The 23787-nt window shown below is 47.0% G+C and overlaps 2 protein-coding genes and 1 non-coding gene across 7 annotated transcripts in view; 1 reads left to right on the top strand and 2 right to left on the bottom strand.

Moving 5' to 3' along the window:
• Nucleotides 1–12539, top strand: part of Sik2 (salt inducible kinase 2) — a 119073-nt gene extending 106534 nt beyond the window's left edge. For 2 of the 3 annotated variants that reach the window (XM_085844638.1, XM_029481051.2), the window contains exons 10-16: nucleotides 5768–5996; nucleotides 6552–6836; nucleotides 6967–7130; nucleotides 7804–7914; nucleotides 8552–8643; nucleotides 9326–9943; nucleotides 11209–12539. In XM_085844638.1, coding sequence (XP_085700764.1) covers nucleotides 5768–5996; nucleotides 6552–6836; nucleotides 6967–7130; nucleotides 7804–7914; nucleotides 8552–8643; nucleotides 9326–9943; nucleotides 11209–11233 — 1524 coding nt within the window. In that variant the 3' untranslated portion in view covers nucleotides 11234–12539. The remainder of the gene's footprint in view (nucleotides 1–5767; nucleotides 5997–6551; nucleotides 6837–6966; nucleotides 7131–7803; nucleotides 7915–8551; nucleotides 8644–9325; nucleotides 9944–11208) is intronic. The other variant, XM_085844639.1, reaches the window with a different exon arrangement.
• The window catches only part of Ppp2r1b (protein phosphatase 2 scaffold subunit Abeta), a 36663-nt gene continuing 25384 nt past the window's right edge, over nucleotides 12509–23787 (bottom strand). The window contains exons 15-17 of one of the 3 annotated variants that reach the window (XM_021172919.3): nucleotides 22144–22265; nucleotides 13860–13940; nucleotides 12547–12639 (exon numbers count right to left, since the gene is read on the bottom strand). In XM_021172919.3, coding sequence (XP_021028578.1) covers nucleotides 12547–12639; nucleotides 13860–13940; nucleotides 22144–22265 — 296 coding nt within the window. Of the gene's footprint in view, nucleotides 12640–13859; nucleotides 13961–22143; nucleotides 22266–23787 lie in introns of those variants that run through there. The other 2 variants (XM_021172920.3, XM_021172917.3) reach the window with 2 other exon arrangements.
• On the bottom strand, nucleotides 17565–17668 carry LOC115031987 (U6 spliceosomal RNA). Its single transcript, XR_003837639.1, has one exon. It is a non-coding gene; the product is annotated as a U6 spliceosomal RNA (small nuclear RNA).

Below are 23787 nucleotides of genomic sequence, written 5' to 3'. Positions count from 1 at the left end.
TTCTTAGCTCCAGCTAACCAGCATCAATAGTCCCAGTAATGCAAAGTTTTTGCTTTAGTAGTTCTGGTATCTTGTTAATCACAGCTGATTCTTCAGCCCCAGCTAACCAGAACTACAAAATCTTCACAATAAAAACAGCAATGGCCCTGAAGAGAGTCTTTAATTTTCCCTCTGAAATTTCACAAACCAGGCCTCCATCTTCTGCACTGTTCTCAGCATTATCTTCCAAGCTCCTACACAACATCTGACAGAGCTCTTAACAATGAATGGATCTTCAAGCCCAAAGTTCCAAAGTCCTTCCACAGTCCTCCCCAAAACATGGTCAGGTTGTCACAGGAATACCCCACTCTGCTGGTACCAATTTGTCTTAGTCAGGGTTTCTATTCCTGCACAAACATCATGACCAAGAAGCAAGTTGGGGAGGAAAGGGTTTATTCGGCTTACACTTCCATGCTGCTGTTCATCACCAAAGGAAGTCAGGACTGGAACTCAAACAGGTCAGGGAGCAGGAGCTGATGCAGAGGCCATGGAGGGATGTTCTTTACTGGCTTGCCTCCCCTGGCTTGCTCAGCCTACTCTTATAGAACCCAAGACTACCAGCCCAGGGATGGTCCCACCCACAGGGGCCTTTCCCCCTTGATCACTAATTGAGAAAATGCCTTACAGTTGGATCTCATGGAGGTATTTCCTCAACTGAAGCTCCTTTCTCTGTGATAACTCCAGCTGTGTCAAGTTGACACAAAAATAGCCAGTACAAGGGCCTTAGCAGGGGAGGATTTGGTTAGTCCTGCTGGGACCAGATATCCCAGGATGGGTTGGTATCCAAGGGCAGCTCCTCCTCCTCTGAGAAGAAATGGAGGAGGTAATGGAGGGAGCGATTGGTGAGTGCTGGACTGGAAGGAGAGGAGGCAGGGGGTGAGCTGTGATCTGGTTGTAAAGTGAATAAAAAATAAAATATTGGGGGGAAAAAGAAAATGCAAGTGTAGCAGAGGCACCTTGATAACTCCGCACTGTGAAAGTGATACCGTGAGAGAAGGCTGGAAAGCAAAGCAGGCTCTGAGAGGTGCTAAGCTCTAGGGCTTTGGGGAGAAATGTCACTTTCACTTCTGGATTTAAAATTTAAAATTATAATTTGAAGTAAAAACATAAAAATAAAACCAATCATGAAAATCAAGTTTGACAATGTGAAAAGAACAAAGATAAAATTAATTTAGCTATAAGTCACTACTCAAAGACTATTTGATGTCATACTATAAATTGGTAGGTAAAGGATAGGATGGTTCAGTGGGTGAAAAGATTATTGAAATTATTTCCTATTATGTGTAATTTTGTATCTTCGATATCTAACAGTGAGTCATGAGAATGTTTCTCATGTCCTGAAGTCGTCTTTACAAGCATAAGTTTTAACACTTATGTAAGCCACTGCTTTGTATATCTCTTTATTTAACTACTCCCCTCTTGTTGTACACAGTTATTTCTCTTTTCTTGCATCCATAAATAGGCTATGGTGAATAATTTTACTTCTGAGCTCTTCTGCCCTGTTATTTAAGGATGGGGTTCTAAGCTGAGTGTGAGGGGCACCTAGGGCTGGCATTGAGTGGCGCTCTGGGTGCATAGTAGGGCACCATCTTTACAAAGATGTTTCTAGCTTTGCAGTCATCTCTTTCCTTCTTCACCTGTTTAATTTGCCTCAGGTAGGAAAAAGTGTAGTAGTTTTATTCTTATGCTTTTTTTTTTTTTTTGGTTTTTCGAGACAGGGTTTCTGTGTAGCCCTGGCTGTCCTCAAACTCACTCTGTAGACCAAGCTGGCCTCGAACTCAGAAATCTCCCTGCCTCTGCCTCCCAAGTGCTGAGATTAAAGGCATGCACCACCATGCCCGGCTCATTCTTATGCTTTTTTTATTGAAAAGCACTCTGCTTTGTTTAAAAAAAAAAAAAAAAAAAAACAAAGTGTATTGAATTGTAAAATTTTTTTTTAAATATTTTTCTGAATTATATTAGTTGACTCTTCCAACAACTTTACAACTATTTTACAAATGGGGGTCTGGGGCTTGTGGGGAGGAGCTTGGGTAGAGCCTAAACAAGTAACTTGTCAGTCTTAGGTTTGAGCTCCAGTGCCTGCTCAGTATGTCCCGAATTTGCCAGTGTCAGGGACGACAGCTAAATAAGGTCCATCACTCTTCCAAACTGAGCAGCGTGTAGTATGCTTGGTGTATTGTATGAACACACTTTTGTGATACCATAAAATACCCACAAAATACCACAGGTTGTGTAGCTTAAACAACAGAAATTCTGTCTCCCATAGTTCTAGAGGCCAGAGGGCAAGATAGAGTTAGTTCCGGCTGGTTTGTAAGAAATTATGACGTCTTCCTGTTTTTAGACAGCCTCCTTCTCACTCTGTCTTTAGACATTACACAGCCTTTCCTGTGTACCCATGGGGCAACTGGGAACAAGCTCTTCAAAGTCTCTCGTTTGACTTCAGACACTCAGCCCTCCTGCCTTGGCCTCCTGGGTGCTAAGATTATAAGTATGCACCACCACAACTGATTTAGTGTGTCTTTTCTTATTTTGTTTTTTAAAGATGTAGCTTATTTTTAATTATGGATATGTGTATTTCTTTGTCTCTGTGGGCATGTACACATGAATGTTGTGCCCGTAGAGGCCAGGATGTCAGTTTCCCTGGAGGTGGAGTACCAGGCACTTGTGAGCTTCTTAGCATCATCAGTGCAGGGAGCCAACGATCCTCTGCGAGAGCAGCGGCATGCATCTTAACTGCTGCTCTGTCCCTCCAGCACCCCCTCTCCCACCCCACATGTCTTTTCTTATAAAGATACTGATCTTATTAGGTCAGGGCTTCACTCATTAACAGGCTCCGTCTCCAAATTCAACCACCTTGGGAATTATGAATTCAGAGACAGGAGCAGGAGCTTTCTCAGTCAGTGCTGAAGCCTCCGAGGTGCTATGTGCATAGCACCTATTGCAAATGAGGTCTCTGAAAACAAAATGGTATTAATTATACATTTTGGCCATATCTTAAAATCCTGCCATTTAATTTGTCTAGATTATTTCTGGAGCATAATTTCTTATTTCTAGCAGCTTATGTCATTTATGTAGATTAACCCAAGATTTTAGTCATACATCCTTGTAAACTATCTTAGTAGATGATTAGGGAGCTTCAAAGTATGAGTTCTTGGTCATTCTTCCTTGCAAGAAGACAGTGAAACAGATGAAAAGGGAAAACATACCTGGATTATTTTACATCTAGTTCCTTGGCCGCTTAGCATGTCCTTGTTAATTTGTTGTCAGTTTTCATAAGTCAAGACATCTGGGAAAAGGGAACCCCAGTTGAGAAAATGCCAGTACCAGATTGGCTTGTGAGCAGGTCTGTGGAACATTTTCTTATTAATGATTGATGGAGGCAAGTCTAGCTCACTGGAGGCAGTCCTACCCCTGGGCAGGTGGTCCTGGGTGATATACATACATACATACACACACACACACACACACACACACACACACACACGGTCCTGGGTGATATACATACATACATACATACATACACACGCACACACACACATGTATGTATGTAAAAGGCAGGCTAAGGAAGCCATGGGAACAAACTAACAAGCAGCATTCCTCTGTGTCTTGTGCTTCAGGTCCTGCCCTTCAGGTTCCTGCTCTGTCTCCCCTCAGTGGACTATGCCCTGGGATATAGAAGCCAAATAAACTCTTTGCTCCCCAAGCTACTTTTGGTCATGTTCTATCACAGCATGATGGTCAGCTGCTTCAGGAAACCTGAACTTGTGGTCAAAAGTGCTCACATATGGTGACACTGAGCCACAACACGGGGCTTTCTTACTCATTGTCCAGCCTCCAAGTGTTGTTTTCTAACTGTTCCTAGATGAAAAGTCAGATCAGTGAAAAAATCAAACCATTGTTTTATACCTGGAAAAGATTTAATTCAGACACAGCTCCACTTCTGGTTTAAATAAGATAAGTTTATAAGGTAACAGTTTAAGACTATAAACTCACAGAGACTGCTGGGTGGTATGAATAACTCAGGAAAGGAGTTCTGTGATACTTCTACATTAAGGAAAGATAAAGAGCCTGCTGGTCGCCGGGCGTAGTGGCGCACGCCTTTAATCCCAGCACTCCAGAGGCAGAGGCAGGTGGATTTCTGAGTTCGAGGCCAGCCTGGTCTACAGAGTGAGTTCCGGGACAGCCAGGGCTATACAGAGAAACCCTATCTCGAAAAAACAAAAACAAAAATAGCCTGCTTGTATTGCTTATGCCGCAGGAGTGCGAAGTACATTTTACCAGAGGCTGCACATGTAAGGGTGCTCAGTACTTAATTGCTTTAAAACATTTCGAGAGCCTTAGCAAGCTATCTTACTAGACAGCTAAGGAATCTAGAATGAGAGTTGTTGGTCATTGTTTCCTATAAGAGAACTGTTAAATACAAAGGAGAAACTTATCTGGGACTGGACCAAGAATAGAATGACAGCTGCTGGCCAGATTTCAGATTCCTGTTTTCAGTGCCATGAGGACATTGGTATGGTCTGGGAAGAAAGTATCTGCCATGTACCGGTACCTTACCAACACGAAGGCTCTGTCTGAAGATACATGTAGAATCAGTTCCCAGCACACAGGCTGAGTCACCCTACTTCCTCTCCAAAGAAAGGTCCTTGCAGTGCCTCCAGTGACTGCCGTAAGAGGAAAGTATCCTGTGCCTGCCATAGGGCAGTCCTACATCACTTCTCATATATATGTGCTTCCCCTGCTTCAGTGGAAATAATAGCTCTACCTAGTGTGTTCCAATTGAAAATACCACAGAACTGACTCCTTTGCTGGCTGCTCCTGAGCAGCTATTCATAGGAGAAAACGGATTGATTTCCACAGGGGAATAGTTAAAGTAATGAGGTAAATAATTGCCTGCTCTTTGGGGCTTTTACCAGCCAGAACTTGAAACCACAACTCCCCTTTGTGTGCTGTTTTGCTGGCTATTAGGTGGTTTGCTTGGCAACTGTGTAGGAAGGCAGTGTGCTCATTCAGGACCTGTGCCGAGCTCCCAATGGGACAGGCACTGTAGATGCTGTGTGAACTACTAAAGGATGAGGACTCTATGCCGAGGGCTTACTGACTTCTGCTGGAATGTTGAGCTGTGAGTCATTTGTTATCCTATAATGGAAGGTTTTGGCTGTTTGCCATTTGAATTTTTTTTTCAATTATTTTTGTGGTATCTGCTGTCTACAACAAGTCTTACTTTCCATTCCTCGGGCATATTAAAACTAGTTTAAAAATATAACAAATAGGTCACTACTTAAGTTTTGAACATAAAAGTGTATGCAGAACCAGTATGTTTTGTGGTTGAAAATTAGAATATCGGTGACTGTTCTCTCTTAGCTATGGGGCATTTGCTTTAGAGGGAAAAAAGCTCATATTTCCCTTTTGTTTTCCTTATTTAAGAAATAATAATAACTGCAAGCCTCAAACCAGTACATCCCTATTCATCTGCAAAGGTCTCAAAATCTGTTTATTGTAACAGTGATGGTGGCACTGCCAGTCTGGATCCTCGTGGGCCTCTGTCTCTGAGTGCCGTAGTTGACTGGCCGGCATTTCTGATGTATGTGTTGTCTGTCATGGGAGTGAATGCATAAACTTGAGTGTTTTCCTTGACTTCTCATTGGCTTTAAGTCATGGCCAACAGGGCTCTGCTGTGGGTGCTTCTCAGCAGAGCGGCGGCTGAGCTTTCCTTTCACACTGACAGGTGAATGGCTGCCTGCTTGATCCTGTGCCCCCTGTCCTGATGAGGAAGGGATGCCAGTCACTGCCCAGCAGTATGATGGAGACCTCCATTGATGAAGGCTTGGAGACAGAAGGAGAGGCTGAGGAAGACCCCAGTCAGGCCTTTGAAGCTTTCCAGGCCACACGCAGTGGGCAGCGACGGCACACTCTGTCAGAAGTGACTAACCAATTGGTTGTGATGCCCGGGGCAGGTATGATATTAGAGAAGCACCAGGTTAGGCCTTACAGCATTGCTTCATACTTCAGGCATCAAGAAATAGTGGCCACGCTCATCCCATATCCACTTCCTTTAAGGAGGAAGATGCCATGGACTATGTGGATTAGGTACTCTGCAGCTACAGAGAGAAAACAAAGTGCCTCTGGGTTGATCCCCCACTCCAGGATTCTTTAGCTGCAATGTGCTTCATAAGGCAGTATGGCTCTTTTCAAGGGCCAAGATCTTACAGCTGTAACGTATATACGATTATTTTGATAGTTAAACTAGCCAGAAAAAGCATTCTGAAAGAATGGAGGATTGTCTGTGATCCTGGAGATTGAACTGCAGGTCTCATGCACTTAGGATCCCCAACCCTGAAAAGAACTTTTCATTTAGGTGAGTTCTGTTTTCCAAACCGAAGAGTACTCCAGTCCTCTTGCCTATCTTCCTGAAAGATTAGGGCTGTCAAGACTATTGACTGCCTTTTGTCTTGCTTTTGTCTGTGTGTTTAAAGAAGATGCTATTGGATTGGGTAATTTTTTTTTTCCAGGGAAAATGTTCTCCATGAGTGATAACCCCTCGCTTGAGAGTGTAGACTCTGAGTATGATATGGGGTCTGCCCAGAGGGACCTGAACTTTCTGGAAGACAGCCCTTCCCTGAAGGACATCATGTTAGCCAATCAGCCGTCACCCCGCATGACATCTCCTTTCATAAGCCTCAGACCTGCCAACCCAGCCATGCAGGCTCTGAGCTCGCAGAAGCGTGAGGCCCACAACCGGTCCCCCGTGAGCTTCCGAGAAGGCCGCAGAGCATCAGATACGTCCCTTACACAAGGCAAGGTCTTTCTTTTGTGGCTTCGAAAACTCTAATCAGAGATGTGGAAGAAAGCTTTTGCCATGCTGATGTGAATGGATGATAACTAAAGGGCCTGTTTTGCTTAAACTGTTTGATATTTTACTTGCAGGAATTGTAGCATTTAGACAACATCTTCAGAATCTTGCTAGAACCAAAGGAATTCTGGAGTTGAACAAAGTACAATTGCTGTATGAACAAATGGGATCAAACGCAGACCCTACCTTAACATCAACTGCTCCTCAGCTCCAAGACCTTTCGAGCAGTTGCCCTCAGGTGGGGAGTACAGACCCTTTCAAACACATTTCTCCTATGGATGTGCAGTTTTTAGTTAGCTTCCTCCAAGTTGTAACTAAACTGACTTTATGGGAAGCCCACAGTCTCAGAGGTTTTCTTGCTGCTGCCACTAACATCTTAAAGCCAGCCATGCTGCCCTCAGATGCTCAGCACCAGATAGAGGCTTACAGGCTCAATCTAGTTTGGGCTCACAAAGCAGGCAGATTACATATGGATGACTCCGAGTCTCCCTTGACTACACACACACACAGTGATGAACTCTACCCAATTAGAAGCTTCTCATCACTACTGTAGATGTGAAATCACTATTAAATATGAGGATTAGTCACATTAAAAATAGAATAAATGTTGCTATTTCTTGAGGCAATATTGAGTGCATCCTATAGTATCCTGGACCCACCGGTAGGTTAGCACCTTCTAGCACAGCCGGCAGGAGCTCTTGTTCTAATTGTAATACTGATGAGGTAATGGCTGAGTGCAGATAACACTGTAGATTCTCTGAAAAGCAATCGTCAACCTCCCAGTTAGGGCCAAGCTTCTGTGCTAGGTCATGTGGGGTCTGGGTTCCACCCAGTCATTTGCAAAGGTGCTTAAACTCTGGACTGAAACTTTCTCACAGAGCAGCTGAAATGTCCACTCCCTTAATCCTTAGGAGGAAATCGCTCAGCAGCAGGAAAGTGTCTCCAGCCTGTCTGCCAGCATGCACCCTCAGCTCTCACCACAGCAAAGCTTGGAAACCCAGTACCTACAGCATCGACTCCAGGTAGGACTTAGCTTTCTTAGTCTGGTTCCCTTTGTTATGGAAGCCTGTTTTCCGTTATGTAAGGTAGCTGTTTTATTCCTTATAAGCAGGTAATTTAATCCTACATTAGTGGCTAGAAACATGTTCAAACTTAGCCTTATTTCCTATGTTGACAGAAGGAAAGGATAATACCATCACATGCTGGGAAAGAGACCTAACCTACCTCTAATTTTATAGAATAATAAGATAAATATGTAATCTACAGAATTTTAGCAAGGCTGTCTACTCTGGTATATAAAGATCCAAAAAAATGACATGACTGACATAGGTCCCATTCAGAATGAATCACTTAACAGGCACTGGGCCTTCCCGTCAAGAATGAAGTCTGCTTTTCTCATTGTTCTCCATGAGCGTCCCAGTCCTGGAAGAATTTCATAAGTGGAAAACAAGTAGGCAAGAACTAGATGCCCAGACCTGCTGACCTAATGCCACGCGTCCAGGGTTCTAGTGAGCAAGTGTCCGTGCTTTCACCCGGGATGCTGGAGGCCACGTCTGGATACACTATCCAGACAGGCAGCCAAAGGGTGATGCTATCACCTCATCTGCATCCTAGGTAAAAGCATATGCTTAGGCTCTTATTGCTTTTCTGACCTTCCAGAAGCCCAATCTTCTGCCAAAAGCCCAGAATCCTTGTCCAGTGTATTGTAAAGAACCACCTCGGAGCCTGGAACAACAGCTACAGGAACATAGGTAAGGAAGTCTTTGGCCAGTAAAGTCATTTGTTTTCATGGCAGCCTGGAGATGCTTCTTCTAGGACCATGCACTGGTTACGTGGTCATTGTCTGTTCAGGCCTGGGATTAATGAGACTGTTGAGAAGCCTAGAGTATAAGCTGACCAGGTGGCAGCAGCCCTAATGCACTCTGCCATTTCCTTGTATTTCTCTGGGCTATGCTCAGCCCTAAGCTTTCAGAAGCAGTGGCCTAAAGCAGTGATTGGGCGTTCCCCTTGATGCTGTTTATGTCAGCTGCTCGGCCAACGGGAACCACCCTAATCATCACCCTGCCAAGATGGCCTCTGTTTCTGAGCAGTCTTCGTAGTAATTAGGAGAGAAAATGTATAGGTGCTCACTTAGATCAGAGGGGTCAGTCAGATAGGAGCACAACCCACAGTGGTGAATTCTTCCTCTGACTTTCCCCTTGCATGGAAGAGAAACAGTGGGTGGGGGTGTCAGGTGTGATGGTGCATGCCTGGGATCCCTTAGTCTCCTGTGACTAAGACAGGGGGATACAAATTTAAGGCCAGCCTGGACTCTATGTAAGATTCTCAAAACTTAAAGAAAAAAAAATAGAAAACTGGAGTTCATGCCTGGTGTTGCATTTACATTGAAGTTACACTCACTTGAAATATAATCTTTTGGTGTTGCCAATTTAGGCTCCAACAGAAGCGACTCTTCCTCCAGAAGCAGTCTCAGCTGCAAGCATATTTTAATCAGATGCAGATAGCAGAGAGCTCCTACCCTGGACCAAGTCAGCAGCTGGCTCTTCCCCACCAGGAGACTCCACTGACATCCCAGCAGCCCCCAGCATTCAGCCTGACCCAGGCCCTGAGTCCTGTCCTCGAGCCCTCTTCTGAGCAGATGCAATTTAGCTCTTTCCTCAGCCAATACCCAGAGATGCAGTTGCAGCCACTGCCCTCTACTCCCGGCCCCCGGGCTCCACCTCCCTTACCCTCACAATTGCAGCAACAGCAGCAGCCACCACCCCCACCCCCACCCCCTCCACCACAGCAGCCAGGAGCTGCTCCAGCCTCCTTACAGTTCTCCTATCAGACTTGTGAGCTGCCAAGCACCACGTCTTCTGTAGCCAACTATCCTGCTTCCTGTCACTGCCCTGCGGACGGAGCCCAGCAGAGCAGCCTCGCAGGGCCGGACTGTCCCAGGAGCTCAGGACTTCAGGACACCGCATCTAGCTATGACCCACTGGCCCTCTCTGAGCTCCCTGGACTCTTTGATTGTGAAATGGTAGAAGCTGTGGATCCACAACACAATGGGTATGTCCTGGTGAATTAATCTCAATCAGGAAGTGAGGTGGCTCTAGTGAAGGCAGTCTGTGGATTTCTATTTTTATTCCATCCATTTAATTTAAAGCTTACTTTTCCCCTTTTCCCTAATGGGGAAAAATCGAGTTTCCCAACTGGAATCAGGGTTTGACTAGGGTAGATGTTCCTCCTGGCTCTGTCCTACCACAGAATTTTCTGTGCCAAGGGCTAGAATGTAGTTGGAAACTGGAGTGTATGCCCTAAGGTAACATGGAACAAGCTCTCAAAGGAGGAACCAACAAATGTTTATATAAAGTGACAGCATAGACCTAGGTTTTACACCAAAGATTCATTTACCTTGGTGAAAGCAAGGCAAATTGTGTGTTGTATATATCACATAGTGGGAGGGAAAGGGGATACATTTCCCTAAAGCCAGGCTAGGCAACAGCAAAGTACTTCAAGGCATATCAAGATGTTGATGCAGAGAGTCCTCAAGACCATCACAAAGTAGCAGAGCCTAAACTGTGTTTCCAGGACACTTGAGTAGCAGCTGGTACTGATCCCAGAACCCTCTCTGGGAGCACGCCATAACACCTTCTCAACAGTGCCCCTGGATGGCCGAGTGTTAGGATACGCAGGGTTCCAGAGCCCTCACCTGTAACAACAGGAGCCTCATTCTAGTGGAGGCTGAGGCAGAAACCAGGGAGCCTCAGGAACTTGGGCCCTGTGTGGGAAGCCAGGCTCTTCCTGCACAGCCTCCAGGAAGCTCCTGTGTGCTGTGCTGTGCTGTGCTGTAGTGATTCCTTTGGTGACTCCCGCTCCCTGCCGTGGTGTCCCGAGCTTATGGAGCTTTGCACATTGGGCAGTTTCATACAGGGCTTAGACATTTTAAAGACGCACAACAAAGGAACTTTCACATGCCCTGTGTAGTGTGTGCCTTCCCCAGCTCATCACACTCTTTTCTCTAGGAACCAAGCTTTCCAGTTATATCCTGCTAAACCCAAAGGTTCTTGAGTCTGTTTCCACCATGTGGGATCCGAATTCTTCATTCCTTAAAGTTTTGATTTGTATGAAATGTTCATGTATTATAGCAATATTCAAAGAATCTCAGATGTGTTAGCCATTTACAAGAAAAGCTTAACCCTTTAATTGAAAAATAGATGCTATACCTAGTCAACAGATATCTAAAAGTAACTAGGAATCTGTCGTTTGCACAGTGACGTCCAGGTGTTACAAACTCAGTATTGTTTATAAAAATTATAATTTCTATTCTTTAGAGTGGCTTGTCCAATCAGCAGATGAATGCACTAAGCACAAAGCGTCTTCCTTAAAGCACAAGAAGAGAGCTACTCCACAGATGCTGCCTCTAGAAACACCTATAAGTTGCCTTTCCTCTCTGTAGTAAGTGTCCAGGCAGGCAAGGGAAGACTAGGCATGGGAAGTCTCCGGAGAGCCATCCTGGCCCGCAGCCCAGCCCAGCTCAGCCCCTGCCAGTGTTGGTGACTCAAGCAGTCCTTGAGGCTGGCCAGAGACTGTAGTTGTTGGGCTCCCCACTGGTGCCAGGCTGCTTTGGAAATGCGCTCTGCTTGGAATTGGGCTGTGGGTTACAGCAGGAGTAGATAGCAGGAGGGACTGTCATTTTTGTGATTTAATAACTAAAAATCCAGTAAGGATAATTTGTGTTTCTTTTATTCATTCTATTCCTCCTCGTGCTTAAGATTGATAATTTCATTGGAGAGATCATTTCATTAAGATCTCTGATATGTTTAAAGCTTTGCAAAATAAGCCAAGCTATAAAGTGGGGCTTGATTTGTTTAGACTGAAAGAGAATGTTGTTCCAGCATTTACTGCACAAGTGCTGTAATAGTGACAAAATGAAAATGCCTTCCAGATTGAAAATGGGGGCTGCTCATTTCAGGACTGCAGGATCAGACCGCAGCAGATTGGCATAAACCCCTGTCCCCCAACAGGGCTGTGAGCTGCTTAGCCCGGGAGACCTAGCAGCTATGGCAGGACAGTTAGGCAACAGATGAGGGGCTGTGGAGAGGCTGTCAGAAGTTTAAAGGCTGCAGAGAGAAGCTGGGAACGCTCATCAGCGGCCAAGCCTATTAGGCACTGACACAGAGAGGAGGTGAGGACAGTCGCCTTGTGAAGACCGAGAACCAGCCTGCCGGAAGCCGTCGTAAGCTCCCATTTCCTCCTTCCTTCCTTTCAAGTAGACATCCCTAGTTCCATGGCTACCTTTATGCCCTGAGATGGAAGCTGGTGAGAGCAATGGGCCCTCCACTCATCTGATTGCTTCTGTGTCTGCCCCTACCTAGTGACTCATGGAAGCTTCCAAGTCCTTTCTCCTCACAAGTACTAAAGTAACACTAAGAAGGCTTAGGCTCTCTCTTGTGGAGAGGCAGCTTTGTAATACTGACGTGTTTGCCTGTCGGTTCACATCAGCAGTGTGTACACTACTGTATAGTAACCCTTAGCTTTGTTATCTTGTAAACTAGCCTCTCCAAAGAGACTGGTGATTCAAACATGAGGTAAAATTTTCATTCGGCAAAAAGTGCAATATGTGTGGTACTCTTTTATTTTTTTGTTTATGGTCTTGTTATCCAGGGGTATTACTCTCTGTTTTGGGGGAAATGCATTGCTTCTGCAATTTCCAGTTGGGCAAGTGTGTCTCTAGTATTTATATGCAACTGACATGCTGGTCCCTGTAAGGCAAATAGAGGATGTTAATGCAACGGAAGACAACCGATACGGGTCCCACGCCTCTATTCCAGGGAGCTGCGTGACCAGCACCAGCCCTCATCTTGCCCCGGCATGGCTGCCTGCACTGCCACCTTGGGAACAAAGGTCGGGGTGGGCCGGGCGTGGTGGCGCACGCCTTTAATCCCAGCACTTGGGAGGCAGAGGCAGGCAGATCTCTGAGTTCGAGGCCAGCCTGGTCTACAGAGTGAGTTCCAGGACAGCTGGGCTACACAGAGAAACCCTGTCTCGAAAAACCAAAAAAAAAAAAAAAAAAAAAAAGGTCGGGGTGGGGGCAGTTCTTTATGTCCATAACCCTCTAAATCTACCCTGTGGGAGACAGTGAGGACCCGGGAGAAGCCTTTGGGAGTGACATGAGGTACGAGAGCTGGTCTGAACAAAGCCCTTCCTGGGGCTTTGCATCCTAGGAAAGCGGAAGCCAAGGAAGGCCTCTCTATCTTAGAGATGTGTTCCTGGTGTCAGGGAGGGAGGACTTCAGCCTCTGCCTCTCATGTGCCCTCCCTAACTTTTATAATTGAGTTCCTGCCCCCACCCTGTACCCCTCCCCCTTGTACAGTGCACCCTGTGGAGTAGCACCCTCTGCCCTCCCCGAGAGCTCTGTTAAATAGAGTATTCAGCAAGCATTCATCACAGACCTCTCTACCTATACCCCAGGAGCCATTATACGTAAGGGACTGGGGAAAGGCTGTGTTCTCAGCTGGGGATGAACCAGAAACGGAAGGAGCTAAAAGTAGCAGCTTCTAGGCCAGCTGATCAAGGGCCCCGGGTGTGCCAGCAGCTCAGGACATGGGATCCAGTGGGCTCTCCTTCCTCTGCAGGTTCTCCAGCCTCTAATCAAGCCTGCTTCTTAAGCATTTCAGGATCGGACTTTCTCTGGTCTGGATTACACTCATGCCAACAGTGAGTGAAGTTCCCTGTTGGTTTACAGAAAAGTCATAGTCCAGGCAACTTTTTACATCCCTTCTCCTTAGAGACAGACAGACAGTATGGAGTGTCACTTAGAGACAGACAGACAGTATGGAGTGTCACTTAGAGACAGACAGACAGTATGGAGTGTCACTTAGAGACAGACAGTATGGAGTGTCACTTAGAGACAGACAGTATGGAGTGTCACTTGATGCCAGCGATCACAGTGGGCCTTGCCGAGTCCCTGTGCTGGGCTGACCTTTGCTGTGTTTGTGCCCCTAAGCTGGGCTGCCTCTACTGCCTCCTCGGAAGCCACTGGAGCCGCTCGGTCTCTCTGTGCCTAGACATCAAAGGTAGAAACTGGAGAACAGGTAGTAAGTTGGAGTCGCTGCCCAGGCAGGATCTTTATCACTCTGTTGCTTCTGGAAACTTTCTATAGAGCTTACCTTCAGAATCGTTTGTGGGAGACAAGAGCAGAGTCAACCTGTTTCAACACTGGACAAAACACACTTCAGAACACACACACACACACACATACACAGACACACACACACATCTTCCCTGGCTTGGGGGCTCAGAGAAGTGAGAGATTTCATGGCTTTTTGCCCCATTTCAGTGGCATGTGAAATGAGATATTGAGCCTTAAAAGGTCCTTTGGGCCCTAAAGTCTCCTCTCTGAACACCTTCTCACTGATTTGCTGGGCCATTCTCACCCAGTTACAACAGCCTGGCTGATTCTGGAAGACTCCCAGCATTCCTAGTTGCACCACACATCATATGTCCATATACTATGTGAGCAGATTTGGGCATGTGGCTGCATTGATTGACAGACAGCTTAACCAAGGATGGGTCTTACAAGTCATGTTTACTCAGCCTGCCGTCCGTGTTCTCAGCAATGTACCAAGCACTTCTGAGTGCTTGCTTAGATCCCTCAGATTGGTTCTGCGAGATTAGCTAGAGAGATTCTGCCCATATTTCTGAGGGAAGCAAAGCTCTTAAGGATGCATGACTTAGCTGAGGTCACAGAGCTCAGAAGTGGGGATGGCAGGGACACGCACCTTCCTTGCCTGGCTTTTGGCTTGTGTTGGAGCCCTGCCCCCACAGCTGCAGCCTCCATTTGACAGCTGCCTGGCTCTAAGTGCCCTTAAATGATACCTGTAGCTCTCTGGGGGACTGCACCGCACAGGGAGACATAGACACCACAGATTGGCCGTCTTGATGTCCAGTAAGTTGCAAAAGCTTGGGCTTACATCAAAGATGTTTGCTTATTCAAAGTTATGCAATCTAGTACTTTTCTCTATAAGTATATATTTGAAGGACACACCTCCTCCTTGATTGCCAAAGGGCCAAAAGGGCCCACTACTTAGTCAACACAGTCAACTCAAGAGACTGACTAGAAATTATGAACTCGACCTTTACCCTAAAGGAAAGGCACTAGAACATCTTTTTTTCTTAAAAATTTTTTAAATTTTTTTAAACACGGTCTCACTGTGTACCCCTGGCTGTTCTGGAACTCACTCTGTAGAGCAGGCTGGCCTCAAACTCAGAGATGCACCTGCCTCTGCCTCCAAGTGCTGGGTTTAAAGGAGTGTGTCACTATGTCCATTGAATTTCTTTACCATTAAGTCCTGTCAAGTAGGAAGGCTTATTAGACACTTTGAGGATTACAAAATGGTAATATGCTTTGATGGTAGAGTGCTACCATTTTTCAGAACCAAAATGGGTGAGTAAGGGTAGCTTTAAAAATAGAAATACAAACAACACCCTGGTGGATGGAGTAATGTTACATTACCAAGTGCAGATAACCGATGCCTACCCGACAGGATTGCTCAGACACAGAAATTCAAGTGGCAAAGTATCCTCGGTTCTCCTGGGTAAAAAGAAGAAGAAGAAAGCAGCAGGAGGGGGCAGCCTAGTGGGGGCCAGTCTGCCTCTGGGGGACTGCAGTTGAAGAAGAGTGGTAGAAACTATATGCACTTTCTAGAAAGGCATGGCCATTTGCTTACTGCAGAAAGAACAGCTTGCTGGATTCAGCTTGCTCTGTGAGTTACTTTCCATAAACTTAATCTGACTAGTCATTTTTTTTTCTTTCGTGCTTTTTAATTACTAAGAGAAATTTGGCGACTTCAATAGCTTTGGTATTTTGTATACAAATCATAATAGCTCCAGTGTGAAAAATCAAAATGTCACCTGTCACTCAGTGTTAGAAAATTGCCTAAAATGCAGTTTAATAAATGATCTTTGTACCAAATTATAATGTAAATGGGGTCATTTTCTGCAAGGAAAATGTACTGTTTTTATGTTTCCAACTCTCCTGAATTAAAATAAAAACACCTTGTTTTCTAAAAGCCTGGTGATATGAATATCAGACTCATGAGATTATAGGCAGGACTCCATCCACCTCATTGAGCAGTGAGTAGAGTTTTCAGACTGGAAGGTGGCTGTGTTCTCTGAGCTCTGGTGCTCATTTCAAACTACAGAAAAGACAGTGGATAATATGTTCTCATTGACGTCAGCAGGGTAAATAATACCTCGCCCTAAATTGCCTGAGTACACGTTAGCCACTACAGATGGCCGATGGAAACACTGCTAAGCACAGCCCTCATCCCGTCAGGGCCTCTCTGAGCCTGGTTAATGCTCCTGGTGTAATAGAGCCCAGCACTGCAGTCTGCACGGGGAGAAGACAAAGACAAGCACACCGTGCTCTAGATCGGCTCCCCCAGAACAAGTAATACAGGAAGGCCAGCAAAGAGCACCGATATTAGTCAGTGTCACCTTGTCACCACTGGGGTCTGTGAATGGGACATGAGTGAGCTACATGCACACAAAATGCACACATGCACATACCCATGCGCACATACACGCACACCAAGAACAACTCACAAAGACATACATTCTTTTGCCCTTGGGGTTCTGGAGAATCCCTTTGCCAAGCTGGACTTGCAGGGGCCAGACCCTAAGTAAAGGGCAGGATTAAATCCCGCTTGCTGGCAGTGAGTGCAGATGAGATTTGGTTTCCATTACTTGGGCCATTCCCCTGGGCCAGTATTATATAGACCAGAACTGCAGCAGCTCTCAAAAGGAGGCAAGCCCAGTGCTGTGAGGCTGTGAGGGTATGTGGTATGTATAGGACTAGAAGCACAGAACCCTCACTGCATGTGCGCAGCTCTGCCTGCCTTCAAACAGTTCTTCCCCTTGGAAAAGTACAAGTTTCTTTCCCCCCTCCCCCATTTCAGTGCTTGCTTAGCAAACTTTACCCTTGCCCATTGAAACCACTCCATCATTGTAATGTTGTCATAGGTAACCACCCAGGCCTCCCCGAGTCTAAGGGCACCCTTCACTTCCATACCAAGTACAAAGCCCTATGAAGAACAGTAAAGAATTGGCCACAGAGGGCAGAGCACTACCCTGTGGCCTCTGCCTGAGCAGCTCGGGAACACTGCAGGCCAGCAGGAAGCACATTTCCAAAGCCTCTAGCCCTCCTGTGGCCAGGGCGAACATACAGAAGCTTCCCTCCTGGGAGCGGCCCTTTCCTTTCCTCCCCATGCTGTCCATTGTAGGATCAGAGTCCTTGGAACTCTCTGGGCTCTTCTCTAGAAACCTCACCTACAGAAAGCAGCTCAGTTTCTAGAAGAATGCATCCAGGATCTAGAGGCTCGCCCTGGACCGATGGGAAAAGCCCTTACTCTACGCCTTCAGAGTTAAAAGTTCGGACGGTGACACTTGCATCTGAGGGGTGCTCATACCTCCAAGTGGGTCCAGGAAAGGAGGAACCCAAGATCAGCCTGCAGTTCTCAGGAGCAAGACTGGCTTTATACACTAAAGTTATTTTTTTAATCTTGGTATGAATACTTTTTAAACTTTTTTAGTGTATAGGATAATGGGTTTTATTTTGACGACTTCACACCTACCTACATATCCAGTTCTCCCCTCATATCCACCCTCTTACCCTCCTGCCCTCCCATGATGTACAGAGCACTGTATGAACTTGCATGTCATCCCTGTGTAGGGGGCATGCTAATCTCCCTGTATTGTTCCAGTGTTATGAACTGTTTTGCCTGAGCAAGCACTGTGCTGTACATGTCTGGGGCTATGTGGCCACATAGGAAATCTCACACAGACCATAGTTGTCCCACCTTGGGCTCAGTAAAGCATGGCTCTGCTCTTCCACTTTGGCTCCAGCCAGGAATTTCAAAGGCTAAACAGCTCTCGAGCAATGAATTTGATATATAGATTATTTTTGGATACATAGATTATTTGGGGGCAGAATCCAGTAAGAGGAAATAAATACGGGTCTTGAATGTACCAGAGTGGATAGAACTTCACATCAAACATGGAGCTGTCATCAGTGACACACCTGCCACAATCCAGGCACAGAGGCGTGACCACAGATCCCTGAGCCTGAGGTCAGGCTGAGCCTGGAGCGGGGAGCTTGCCCTGTCCTAAGGAGTCTGTTTGCTGAATTCCTCTGTATCTGTGGTTACAGAGCCAGGGAGCCCTGCTCCCTCCCTCTGTGTGTGCTTCTGATGGGATTTCCCAAGTACTGTTAGACTGATCTGAGCTGGCAATGAGGGGGTAAAACAAGCAAACACTTAAGTGGGTGAGTAACGACTGACTGCAGAGGCGCAGACTACCCTGGAGCCAAACCCCCAAAGCTGGCTGGGCAGAAAGGTCAGAAAATTCAAAGCCCAGAGAAAATGAGGCAGCTGAGTGTTGAACCTCTGGAGCTGAGTCACTCCCTCCACAGATAGGTTTTGAAAGCCTCTTACTCCGTCTTCCTCCTCCTTGTTCCTCAAAGATGGAATAACAAAGCCTAGGCTGCCCAAGAGAGGGCCTGAGAACTCTGACCCCCAAGACACCCCGCCAAGCTGATGGGATGGGTCCAGCTCAGAGGATGGCAAAGCCTACAAAACACACCATGCAAGGGACCCAGCTCATTGCCTGTGCCTCACCTGAGACCCACTGGAACTACAAGTCACCACAGAAACCTAGAAGTTTAGTCATCAAAGTGAAGGCCAAAGGGCAGGCAGGCAGTCGGAAGGGTACCAGGAAATGAAGAGAGAGGCTGGCTCCCCAGTCCAAACCAGTGGGTAGCTAGACAGGCACTGCAGGTAAGTAGTACCACTCCGTCCTGCCAGAGATAGCACAGGAGGCAGCAACAAATCTGTACTGAATCCTTAGTCCCTAGGCCTGCCACTAACCTATGCAGGTCACTCTAAGGGCTCACTGTCCCCATCCGTGATGGGAGCAGCCTGACTCAGCACCTCCCTTTAACATGGAAACATTATGATTGGACCAACTCCCCTTGACCACTTGTCACTACTCTGTCTGACACTAGGGTAGGAAATGGCTATGCAGGTGCCTGTGAAGTCCCTTCTCACTAACTGAAAGGTGATTACCCTCACTGGCAACTCAGTCCTGAGATCTCTGAATTTTTGGCAGTGAGTTCTGGGTAGCACTGGTCATGAGTGCCACAACATAAGTCCAGCCCTAAGAAGCTGAGGGTTCATCTTCACTGTCCCCTTGACTGGATTTGGAATCGTGGGGGAAATACTCTGCATCTGTCTGTGAGGAAGTTTCCAGAAGTGTTTAAGTATGGAGGAAGCATCCTGAAGGTGGGTGGCCACACCATAGGTAGGTGTCTTAGATAAAGAAAATGAGAAAAGGAAGCCAAGTAGACGATCAGCATCATCTGTCTGATCTGACCAGACACAGTGTGACTATCCACCATGGACTGTCCCCTCAAGCTGTGAGCCAGGTGGCTTTGGTCAGATTTTTTTTGTCACAGTAACACAAGGCCTATCTAGGCAGCTTTTTCCTCCCCATCTTTGAAGTAATTAAACTCATGGGTGTAGAGGGCCTGGGGGAGCCTTTCTGCACAGACAGGTCTCAGTCCTCAGGGAACCACAGGAGACCAGAGGTTAGGGAGGGACCTGCTCTAGCTGGGCTGTGATCCCTTTACTTCTGTCCTTGCTTCTGACCTCTCAGTAGCCTGTGGGACCCAACTCCCTTAGCTGGAGTGCTCTGGAGACGATCACACATCATGTGCAGCAGTCCTCTGACTGGACTGGGGACTCCTGGATTCTAGTCTTTTAGGGTTCAAGACATCCTCTGGCCAGGCAGTTAGGCTCTTAAAGCCCTACCCTTCAAGCACCCACAGCTAGGCTCCTCAGAGTTGCCTTTCACATCTTCTGGCAGCCCTGGTACCTCTTAGTCTGAGGAATAAACCAACTGCCTACCAAACAGCTTCCTCTCAGGCCAGCCAGAACATCTCAGGTCACCAACAAGTGCTGGCTTAGATCCCAGAGGAGAAAAATGCCAGAAGACACTGACCAGAGACCTTAGGGGCCCAGAAATTAAGTGGCAGAAAGGGAAAACAGCAATAAAAAGCATCTGTAGAAGCAAGGGTGTGGGAGCCAGGGGCAGGGAAGGTGAGCTCTTAGCTGAGACTCCATGCAGGGACTGTGTCTGCCCAGGACAGACTGTCCAGGGAGAAAGAAGAGGAAGAAGAGTGTGGATTGTCAAGCCAGCGTCTGCACCCAGTATTTATGGATGTTGCGCTTGGTTTGAGTCTCCAAACCTGGGCTCAGGGAGACTGAATGTCCCTCACAGCTGCTCCTTCCTGCAACAACAAGACTGACGTCACTGTTGTCAGGGAAATCGTGTTTTGATTAAAATCACATGACAGCTACTTCATGATTCAATAAACAAATCCACTGTTAACTCTCGCCTGACAGCCTTGCCAGCAGCTGTGGTCAGAGGGCAGCCTCTACCCTGGAGGGCGTGGCTGTGCCACCCTAGAGGTAGCAGTGTGACCCATGCCCATGGCCCAGGCTGTTCCCCAGCAGGTCTTACATTTGAGAACATGATTCATCAAGCACAAAGACGGTGCAGACTTCAAGAGCCTCTCTCTCCATGGCATTGAAGCAACACCCACCCTTCACCAGGAGGAAGCCTGGGCTGCCTTCTTGGACGAAGCAGCAGGCACAGCCTTAAGATGTCAGATGATTCCCTTAGGGCTTTGAGACCAGTCAAGAAATAAGTTCCCATAGTTCTCCGTATGAGGGCAGATCAGTGAGCTGGCCACACACCACAGAAAAGGGTTAAGAACAACTTCTGGTTTGCAACTGGATGACTTCCTGGCTCACTCACTTGGCTATAGGCCCCTGACATGAAACACTGCCCAGCAACAGCAAAAGTCCTTTCCATTTCAACCCCAGAGCATTTGTGAAACAAAAGCAAGGCAGGCACCCTGACTCACAGAGAAGGGGGTTTTCTGGATCAAATGAACTGCAGCCTCAGAGAACTAGCACAGCTGGCTTCTGGGGAAGGATTCCCAAGCACCTGAAATGTGTCCAAGGTAAACATGTATTGCAAAGGTGTCTGGGTAAACGCTTGACGAGGTATGGCAGTAAAGCAAGCTCAAGAAACGACCACTAATGCTGTCCTCAGCTGGACAGAGTTCTTCAGAGCTGACCTAGTCAGCTGTGGCAGGGGGGCAGATGACCACTGAAGTGGTCAGGGCTAAGCTAAATGGCCCTAAGAATGTTGAAAAACAGAACAGCTCCATTATCATTTAAGAAAGGTGTGACTCAGGCCCCTAAGAATCACAGCTCTTACAGCTCCAGCCAAGTCTCTTCTTTCAGTGAAATTGTACAAAGCAGTCAAAGGAACATGAAGGGCTGGCATCTCGGTGTCTGCCAGGCTTAGGCTGCTGAGACCTTGGAAGCAACACTTCCTCTCACCACACAGCACCCCTGGGACTGCCTGAACTAGAGGCAGCTGGCAACTCAGGCAGGGGACAAGAGTGGGCTTGGCCACAGAAAGAAAAGTGTTCAGAACAGGAGACATTTGTGTGGCCTCCGTTTACATCAAGTGAAGAGCCCGGTAATTTAAAGCCAGCCCCTTTTGTCTGTCAGTGGTTTAAGCATAAAATCCTCTGGAGTGGGTATGAGAGCACCAGCCTCTTGCAGTCACTGTATCTACCCTGACGTCAGCCCTAGGCAGTCCAGGCTCTCCATTCCTAACATTTAATTTAAATCATAACCGCCCTTCTATCACTGGCCCTGAGGCCACAGCTGGAGCCCTGGTGACTGCTGAACTAGAATTCTGCATCTCTTCTCCATGTGGTTGTAGGAAGCAAACTGGGCATGGAAAACATCAGGCATGGACTCTTCGTCCTAAAGGGAGACAAGTCCCTAAACAGAACCATGCCAATAACTTTCCAGCCCGGGAAGAAAGTTGACCAGCTCTTCCAGTCTACCCTTGTGTTGCACGGGTCTCATCTCAGACTGTGGAAGATTGAAAAGACCTCAAACCACAGATCTGGAAAAGACCACCACTCTACAAAGGGAGTAAAACAGAGCAAGACTTTACAATACACTTCTCTACCCCTAGAGCCAGGTATCTCTCCAGGGCAAGTGTGGTGGGAACTGCTTCTCTGCCCACTTTGCTGTGACTCCCTATAGCAGCAGCAAGCTCTGCTGGCTACCCTCAGCCCCAGAAAGGACAGGGCTCTGGCCCCAAGTTCCAGGGGCACTTACCTTCCCAGTGTCCTCTCCAGGCCCTCGGGGTCTCAGGAAGAGATTCTTGTCAACCCCAGGGATGCTGGGCTCTTCACTGTCCTTCACAGGAAAATCTAGCTTCCTCAGCCTTTGTGCCACCACTAGAGATATAGACAGCAATGTGACCGTCCCTGACCAGGGCACATCCCTCCCAAGCCACCTGTGCTTCCCAACTGGGATGCCCTAAGCTGCCCTAGCAACTCTGATGGGCCATCAGCACAAGGTTCTGGGCAGCTGTGCAGAGAAAGCCAGCCATCACCACTGCCTTTTTGCTCCAGTCATCCCCTGAGATCTAACTGGGGGTCCCCCCACATCTTGGTCATGGGTATCCTGTAGAACCCTGAGCCAACAGAGAACCTAGCTCCTTTCAGACCTGATCACAGCAGGTAAGGACAACCACTCCCAAGAAAGAAATGGCTTGGCTTTTCTTCCCAGTTGAGTACTTTATCCCCCTCAAAAGATTTCCATGTCAACTGAACCTGACGTAATTTCCTGGACATGGCAGGCCCGTGGAGGCAGATGAGGGGCAGTAAAGGCTATTCTAGACACCGAGGACTGAAGATGTGTGAGGAAAGAGAAAAGACAAGCAGGGAAATGGGTAGAACGGGGAGGAGAGCAGTGAGCCAAAAGGCCAGCAACCACTTCATCTGTTCACAAAGAACATGGAGGCCTGGGGAGCGGGGGGTTGGGGGCGGGGGGGGGGGAGACTTTCTCTGCAGCTGACTTTCCAGAGAAAGGAAAACCAGCATGCAGGAATGGAAGCAGAGGCCCTGACCTATCATCCCCAGTAGGTCCCCAAGGACTCCTGTGATGGACACAAGGGACACGGAGGTTAATACAACAACTCTGGACAGCTCAGTGGTGTCAAGAAGAAACCCTGCTATTCCTGGGTGTTATGCAAGCATTCTGGATCCTTAGACGAGACCTGTCATGCTGTCTCTTGAATAAGGAGCAAACATACTCCTCCCATCCCCCACCTCAAGGCCCACATCACTATAGTCAAGCTTGGTGTTGCTGTGAATTGAAGGTTGCTTCATTCCAAATCCCACATTAATCTGTTTATCCCCAGGGAACAACATCCATCTTCAGGCTCCTGATCATTGGCAGTACAATAGACGCATAGGATCTAATATTTGGCTCCTGATGGGCACACCCCAAACAATATGTTGAAGAGAATCACTAAAATGAACACCACTGTTAATGGCTCACTTTTAATTGGCACAGGATGTGTTTGTTTGTCTTGGCTTTTTCCTTTCCTAACAAGTTGAACAATGGTATAAGCTGCTTAGATGTAAAACAGGAGCAATATTATGTTCAAGGCAACCAGGCAGTTCCAAAAGAAAAATTCCTCAAGCCGGAGGTAGTGGCATGCCTTACATCCCAGCACTTGGGAGGCAGAGGCAGGACCAGCCTGGTCTACATAGCGAGTTCCAGGACAGCCAGGGCTACCTTACATAGATTCTTGTCTCAAAAAGAAAAAAAAAATCCTGGAGCTGGGGACTGGTCGAGGCTAGAGGCTCTAAGAGCAAAGAAGTGGCTAACTGTATTAATGAAAGAGTGAGACAGTCTGGTGACTTTGTTCCCATTAGAGGACACCCTTTAGAAATCACTCAATGAACTCGG

This window comes from Mus caroli, unplaced genomic scaffold (assembly GCF_978045245.1).
Source record: "Mus caroli unplaced genomic scaffold, Mus_caroli_1 scaffold_11, whole genome shotgun sequence".
NCBI classification, from domain to species: domain Eukaryota; kingdom Metazoa; phylum Chordata; class Mammalia; order Rodentia; family Muridae; genus Mus; species Mus caroli.
This window is presented reverse-complemented; position numbering and strand designations above follow the sequence as displayed.